This window comes from Terrapene carolina, unplaced genomic scaffold, assembly GCF_002925995.2.
Source record: "Terrapene carolina triunguis isolate 2854851 unplaced genomic scaffold, T_m_triunguis-2.0 Scaffold34029, whole genome shotgun sequence".
Lineage (NCBI taxonomy): Eukaryota > Metazoa > Chordata > Testudines > Emydidae > Terrapene > Terrapene triunguis.
This window is the reverse complement of record NW_020698380.1, coordinates 2,471,012-2,479,101: the sequence shown is the minus strand read 5'-3', so window position 1 is coordinate 2,479,101 and position 8,090 is coordinate 2,471,012. Positions and strand designations below refer to the sequence as shown.

The 8,090-nt window shown below is 41.4% G+C and overlaps 1 protein-coding gene across 1 annotated transcript in view; it reads right to left on the bottom strand.

The window, feature by feature from the left end:
• Positions 1-3,131: 3,131 nt before the first annotated feature.
• The window catches only part of LOC113405164 (catenin beta-1), a 32,462-nt gene continuing 27,503 nt past the window's right edge, over positions 3,132-8,090 (bottom strand). The window contains exons 14-16 of the mRNA XM_026646087.2: positions 5,156-5,216; positions 4,166-4,385; positions 3,132-3,888 (exon numbers count right to left, since the gene is read on the bottom strand). Of these exons, the coding sequence (XP_026501872.1) occupies positions 4,177-4,385; positions 5,156-5,216 (270 nt within the window). The 3' untranslated portion in view covers positions 3,132-3,888; positions 4,166-4,176. The remainder of the gene's footprint in view (positions 3,889-4,165; positions 4,386-5,155; positions 5,217-8,090) is intronic.

The following is an 8,090-nucleotide window of genomic DNA, read 5'->3' as shown; positions in this document are numbered from 1 at the left end:
TGTTTTTAGTCTAGTTAAGTGACAAAGTCCTTCTTCAAAGGTACATGGTGACTATTGACAGAATAGCTAGCCATACTGCTTCATTGGTCTATATTAAAGGACATTGCCATTCCCAATGCCTCCCTCAGTGACTTACAGGGGTATCCTTAAGCTAGTGAAAGAACATTTTAAGCCCAGTTTTGTGTTCTAAATGACAGGTATGTATAGGTTGCATTAAATGCCTAGCATTTGAAAAATTGATTTGTTAGGTACTTATGTTTCACTGGGCAGCTCCTCTATTTAATGCTGATTTCCCTAGTAAATCAGTTGCACTAGGGTTTTTTTAACCTATGCTATTTTAGATGGGTATTAAAAGATTCTATAGAACTTAATGTGCACTGGGCTCAGGTTTGTGGTCTCTGCAGGCTCAAGTGTGTTGTCAAGGTGGTGATTGCAAGCTAGGGCTCAAAGGAATGGCTTTTTACATCTCCGAATCAAATTGAGTTGTTTTATTGCTGAAGCCTGCACTAGATGCTCCCAGCTACAGGTAAGATTGAAACTGCTGTTAGGGTGTGTTATCTTAAATATGTTCTACTGTTTTAAAAAACAGTCTAATTGAGAGGAAGCAGCCTGTTTTGTTAAAAACAACCCAACAATAGTGACAGTTAAGGTTGCATCACTGCACACAGCCAAAACTGTAAAAGCTTGGACATAGGCAGTTTCAAAGTGGAAACCTATAATTCTATGGATGTACCACACCCTCTTGAACAGATACGGCATCAAGGTTTTTGCATTAAGCAGTAACCTCAGCACGGTGAAGGCAGAATCAGTGTCAGTTCATGGGGGATGTTATAGTCCTGTGTGCTCATCTTCTATAAAGGATATATAAAAAAGCCACATACTGTTGGGAAACAACACGTGTAAATTGGTATTGGGAGCTGGCAAGAGATGTCTTATGGAGTATATTAGCAACAGTGTTGTAGGTAATAAGGGGTTAGATTCCTATATTCCTTCCCTTATTTTTGTAGTTTTGGAGCAGGTCCTCATGCAACCTTAAATGCTAGTTGACCCCTACTATTTTTTTTTTTTTTTAAATACACCTTTAGCATCTCCTTCCTTAGAGGTTTTTTACAGGCAGGCTTGACAAAGCCCTAGCTGGGATTAGGTCCTGCTTTGAGCAGGCGGTTGGACTAGTTGACCTCCTGAGGTCCCTTCCCACCCTGATATTCTATACCACAGAGGCTGGCTTACCACCCTCAGGGGAGCTGTAGTTACCAGGCATTGGAGAAATTGTGACACTGAAGCATATCCTGACCCCCTGCAGGGGGTAATAGGTAGTAACATTCTTTAGTAAATTGTCTAATGTTTTATCCCTGCTTAAAAGTAAGTTGCCAGCCTCCATATTTAATTGCAGTCAACTGGAGGAAATCTTTTCAAAATAGTCCTAAGTGGCTGCAACACCAGCATTCCATCAGCAGGTCTGCCTACTATTGTGTCCCTTTCCTGACAGTGGATAAATTATATATCTCAACCTACCAGTAAGTGACAGCTGCCCTCTTGTCTGACAAGGACTTAAAAGCTTGTTCCTTTGACAGTGAATGCCTTCATAGGTTGTGTTAAAGAGCTAAACTTACACAGGAAGTGGCCACAAACATCCCCTTTGTGTAACACATCCTTGATATGTTACCCCTGAAAAATGTTGATATTCCTTTCTAAAGCTAAGATTTTTTTTTTTTTAAACCATCCCTCAGTTTAGGTCAATGGCAGACCATGCAAACCCCTTAGCTTAGACTTGGCCCTAAGCTATGGGATTGCTAGCCCCCTTGTCATTTTGCAGTATGTTACACATATTACTGCTGACTAGTAAATGTGTATTTCCATCCATGGCTCTGGGAGAAGTGTGTTCCTAGTAGCTAGTAATTAACTGTACCCATCTAATCAAAAGCCAGCTTACTACAAGTACAGCTCTAGCTTTAATTAAAGCAAAAAAGAGTAGAGTGTTCAGCAGTTTACACTTAATGCACTTGTAGGGGAGTATGCACCCCCTTAATGAACAGTAAGAGCCTAGCAGCTGTGTTCATAAACCCATTTGTCAGAGTAAGATCTGATCCATCTTGCTCAAGCTACAGAAAGTTAGGAGGGTATTTGTCATTTTGCTGACTCCACAATGGGAAGGGAAAAATGTAACAAGTACATACATAGGGGAGGGGGTTGTCCTCATGTATGTACTGTAGCTAGGAGTGGTGCCTGATTGCATCCTTTGCTATTGTGGCAATTCTCACAGTCTGATGCAGCTGCTATGAAAATATTCCAAAAAAGGTGTTTTAACTCACCCTTTTTGTTTGAAAAATTTTACATAGAAAAGTTAAAGTTTGTTAGATTTAAGTTATCCACCATAAGGGGAAGCAAATATCTAAATTCAGATCAAGGCAGAGGTATAATTAGGACACATCTCTTCCCTTGAAGGAGAGCACTCATGCTCTAGCATTCAGTAATAATGTTGTAGGCAAAAAACTCTTAATATCCCTCTTAGAGGATACTTGCTGCTTGGTTTAGGCAGTCTATATTTCTCTGAAAACAGTGCAAAAGTGGCAAAGCCAGCTTTTGGTCACAGACCAAATGTTTGTGGGGCTGGTCCTTAAGTTTAGGCCATGAATGCTGGCTCAGTTCATTTAGCAGCATTGTGCCATTGTAACACACAGCATATGAATTGCAGATTCCATTTGCCAGGGCAAAGCAATTTAAAAAAAAAAAAAAAAACACCACACCATGAACACACTAAAGCCAGAGGTGATTGGATACTTGTTTCAGGTCTGATGCTGGTGTTCAGTGTTGATACCTGTATATACAGGTATCAAGATTTCATGTAATGGTGCAGTGGTAAGTTAAAAACCTCTATGGGGAGTACTGCAACGGTTTGCGTAGTCACCCTATACTAATTCTCCTAAAAATCTCTGATTTGGTCAGCAACACAGGTTTCCTCAACAGTCTGCTCCGTTTAGAAGTTGCTTTATTTTTGACTGATTTATGCCATGCTACCCTTACTATGCAAAATAGTCAAATTGCTGCATCAAGTTAGCTTATATCCGCATGATTTCCCCCCCCCTACAAAACTATGTATTTCCTATTTCAAATAAATTGAGACAGCTGAGTGAATTAAAAGTTTACTTTAATTCTTAACCATTTTATAACTGCTTTTGCTCATGAAGCATCTGTATCACAGCAGGCTACAATAACTTTGGGATAAAAGGCAACTGGTAAACTGTCCACTACAAGGTTCCAAATAAACAGTTCTTACTGGCCCCTACCCAGACACATCCCAGATAAAGTTTTTGATCAAAAACATGAAATAGATCCACCTGCTTATTTTAAGCATATTAAAAAGGAAACTAATTGGACCATTTCTATTTCTCTATTTTATACAAAAAGGCTACACAATGTTACACTTTATTCAGAATACAATTAGTGATTATGAATTAGTGTTCTACACCATTACTCGATCCTTAAAAGTTAGAAACTGCTGTAGCATATTCACTATAACTTAACACTACAAGAGACTTAAAAAAACCCTACCAGTTACAGCAAAAAGAAAAGTCTACTTTCAAAGCAAGCAAGGTCAGTACCATTACAGAGGTTAAAAAAAAAATTTAACAAGCAAGGCTAAGGTTTGATAAATTCCATCTTGATTCTTTCTTGTGCATTCTTCATTTCTGAGTCACTCCCAAAATCCATTTGTATTATTACTCCTCGACCAAAAAGGACCAGAACAAAAAGTTTACTTCAATTGTTCCCATAGGAAACTCAGCTTGGTTAGTGTGTCAGGCACTTTCTGAGATACTAGCCCACCCCTCGAGCCCTCTCAGCAACTCTACAGGCCAATCACAATGCAAGTTCATTCAGACGATACAGCTGTGTAGGAAGAAAAACAAGGAACTGTCAGTGCTGTAGATTTGCCCACATGTTAAGACTGCATAAAGCTGGAGCACAAAACACTGAAGTTAATCACTTCCACACTTCACAGCTGGAGTCAGTTCAAGTGCACAGAAAGTATGAGCTTCAAGATACTCAAAGTTCAGTATTTTGATAAGAGTTGGACCCATTTAAGCCATTCCCTCCCTGCCACCCAAGTCCTCAGTTCAGAAGGTTGTTTTATTCCAAGTTTTGAGTTTGAGCTTGAGCTTCTTACCTAAGGACGATTTACAGGTCAGTATCGAACCAGGCCAACTGATTACTGTCACCTGGAGGCAGCCCATCCATAAGATCCTGGGCATGTCCCAGATCTGGCAGCCCATCAACTGGGTAGTCAGCACCAGGGTGGTGGCCACCCATTTCATGCTCCATCATAGGGTCCATACCCAAGGCATCCTGACCATATCCGCCAGAGTGGAAAGAACGGTAGCTAGGATCTAAGAGTTAAGGGTGGCAGAGGGACAGGGGGGGGAAAAAAAGCAGAATGTTAAGAGATGTTAGATGCATCAAAAGCTGCAAATATCAGGGTGAGAAAATGTAGCCATCTAGTTTCTTCTAGTTCAGTCAAGCTAGACACACAAATTTATTGTCTGGTCTAATAGCTATCTGACTGAATGAGAGCGCCTTTCAGTGTGGCTCTGCAGACAAAGCATACTGCAGTCAAAAGCATGAGCAAATTCCAGCCAAGCCATTAGTCGGCATAAACAGTACTGAAACCCAACACAGCAATACTGTAAGAGAACAAGCCTGCTAACTGCAGATTTGCTTCTTATGTGGCTAGTCAAAATGGTTTACAATCCTTAAAACAGACATGATGATAGTGTTCTTCAAATCTGTAGAGACTATCAGGGTACAAGCACCACACTTTGTTTTAAAGGAAAACTGCAGTTTAATTCATATTTAGAATAAATGGGAAAGTTCAGAAATACTCTTCAAGAAGATGCTCACTGAGACTTCCCAGCATAAGGACCACCAATTTCTGTTTAAGAGAATACAACTCCCAACTGAATGGGACCTAGAATGTTGCAGAGCTAGTTATTACTTGCTATTCAAGATGGTAGTTTCCCCATCTCACTGCCAAGTTGAGTATTGAAGTGATTTGCTTTTCTCAACTGGTATCTCCTGTATTATTTGCAGTTCTCCTTTAAGGGCACTGAATTTAGCCAGGCTTAAGTTTTAGGAAATGAGGGAAATGGAACAGACATACCATCTGGACGGTATCCAAGAGGCTCTCCCTGGGCACCAATATCAAGTCCAAGATCTGCAGTCTAAAGGTGGTGTGGAGAGCAAGAAAGAAGGGAGAGTTTAAAAAAAAAATTATTCAGTGACAGGCTTTCCCATCCATCAGTTGTACCACATGAAGGCATTTTAGAAAACCTAAATATTGGGTCTAGAGTTTTACAAGCTTGACATCTCACTGTAAGCGGGGATTTCAGACACTCCTGTGTTTACAACAAATCCTACAGCATAGCTTTGCTTAGAACCAGAACACATTTACAAGCCCTATAAATTTGAGGGCCATCTAACAGCTTGTCTATGCTACGGAGTTAGTGGCATAACAGCAACCCCCATAGCATAGATGCTCACTACAGCAACAGAAGAGGTTCTTCCATTGTGTAGCAACTCCATCTCCTTGAGCAACAGTGGCTAGGTCAAACACAAGAAAGCCAAGGTTGATGGAAGCAATGTCTACACTGGGGGTTTAGGCTGGCATAACTGCAGTGTTTAGGAGTGTGAAATTGTTTTTTCCCCCCCCCTCTCCACACACACCCCATAGCAACATACCTAAGTCAACTTAAGTACAGACCATGCTGAAGATCGACCTTTAACTGCCAAAACTGTTTGACCACCTATGAATAATACCCATTATAGAAAAATGCAATGACCTGCAAATTTGATACTATTTGGTTACAGAAGGCCTACAAACAGAAGAGGTTTACTACTTTAATGAACAAGTAGTAATAATTTAGTGGTCAAAGCCAGAGGTTCTCAAACAGTGGGTCCATGGACCACCAGTGGTCCATGAGCTCCATTCAGGTGGTCTGTGGATAGTTCCCTCTAAGTGCACACATGGGTGGCTACACATGGGTGGCTACACATGGGAGAATGAAGGGCCACCCACCTAATCAGTGGAGCCATGCAGGTGTGGCTCCACTAATTAGGTGCCTGGACCCAACGCACATGAAGGCAGCGGAGTGAAAGGGGGGCGGGGGGGGACAGAATTTGGGACATGGAGGGCTGTGGTGGCCAGAGAAAGGCAACTTCCCCAGCTCCAGGGCTGCAGATGCTGGAGAGAGAGACCCCCCCCCCCCTTCCCAGCCCCAGCTCAGTGGCTGCCACAGCAGGGGGGAGAGGGCACATCCATCACATTAGGAAGGTAAGAGTATGGATATTAAAAATACGAGTTGTAGGCTTATTTGTATAACAAAAAAAAAATGTTAAGTTGTATATAGTGCTTTTATCCAAAGCTCTTTACAATATAGTTAACTAATGGTACAAACATTTGGAAAGCTCATTAAGTGGTCTGCCGAGACCCTCAGCAATTTTCAAGTGGGCTGGGGGGAGGGGGTAGAGGGGGAAGAAAAAAAAAAAAAAAAAAAAAAAAAAAAGCTTGAGAACCACTGGTCTAAGCCATAATAAGATCTTCTGTGATAATCTTGAGTGGCCACTGAAGAGCCGTGTTTGAGTTTGTCCCTTCTCCTTCCAGAGGGATCAACTGCAGTGTAAAGCATCTCCTTTACTGCAGATTCAGTGTTTCTCCTTTGCTCCAGCCTTGAGCACTGTATTTTGGGGAGGGTGTGGGGGGGAGGAGGAGGCGTTGTCGTCTTCTTCTGGGCAGTACCATCTAGAGAACCTTTGAGGTTCTTCAGGACCACTCATGCTCCCCTGTCCTTCAACAGTCAAGACTGCTTCAGATTGTGTGCTATATACACCTTGGGGCCAGGTATCAAAAAAATCACTGGAATTATATCTAGAAACTATTCATCTGAAACCCCAGATATGCAAGCAGATCAGGAAATGTCTAAGACAACGCAATCAGGTTTCTCTTTTTATTTCTTTATGGCTTGTGCACTCCTCTGTGCTAACCCCAGATGCTTTTGTTTTCCTTATAACCTTTAAGCTGAACCTCAAACTATTATTGATGCTTAATTATAGTTGATCTTTTTAAATCTAGCAATAGCGTAAGTTCCCAGAAGTATTTTCTTACTTTAAAAAAAAAATTTTTTTATAAGAACAAAATTGGATGCATGTCCCAAGAGGTTTGTGTACATGTTTAATTAGCTGGCAGCAACAACTGATTTCCTTTGTTTTTCTTCTCATCTCTTCCCCAGAAGGGGGGTGAAAGGGCTTGAGGGTACCCCCCAGGAAGGAATTCTGAAGTGTGCCACCCTGGGCTCTCAAGGGGATTTTGCAGTTGGGTGATGGCAGCATCTACCAATCCAAGGTCAGAGAAAAGCTGTAACCTTGAAAATTTAATACAAGCCTGTAGTGGCAAGTAATTTTTAGAGTCCTTGTGGGCCCCCACCTTCTGCACATGAAGTGCCAGAGTGCGGAAATCAGCCTTAACAGCAGCAAAAGCCATGAAGAACCCCAACGTAAGGAACTTTAACATGCCACTAACTTGTTCTGAGCAAGCCTTTAAAATAGAGAAAGTGTTCTATCTGTAACACTATTTATGTGAAATGTGGTACTTTCAGCTCAGTCCTCTAAGTGAATAATCCAGAGGAACTAAAGCCACCAGTTTTAAGACAAGAACTACAGCTACACTGCACAATTTAGATTTAGTAGTTAATGTAACTTAAATTTTCTCTTGTTAGGGGCAGGGCATTTTAAAAATAGTCAATAAGTATGCCCAGCATGGCCAAATTGTTGCAGCTTGTACAGTTAGCAGCAGCAGCAGTTTTTGCCAAGAAGTTACTTGACCTAAACCACAAAGTAGAATAGACTAAAAGGAATTACATAACTGGTAAAGATTTTTATTTTTTACAAAAATGTACCAAGGCCTTTAGAAACATCTGGCCTGGGAATATCCCTCAAGGTATACCTAGGGAAGCAGAGACTGAGTCAGTTGCTTCATTAGTGTTTCTCAAAAGAAACTGACCCAAGGGGGTGACAATTCCAGCTGGGGGGGGGGGGGGGGG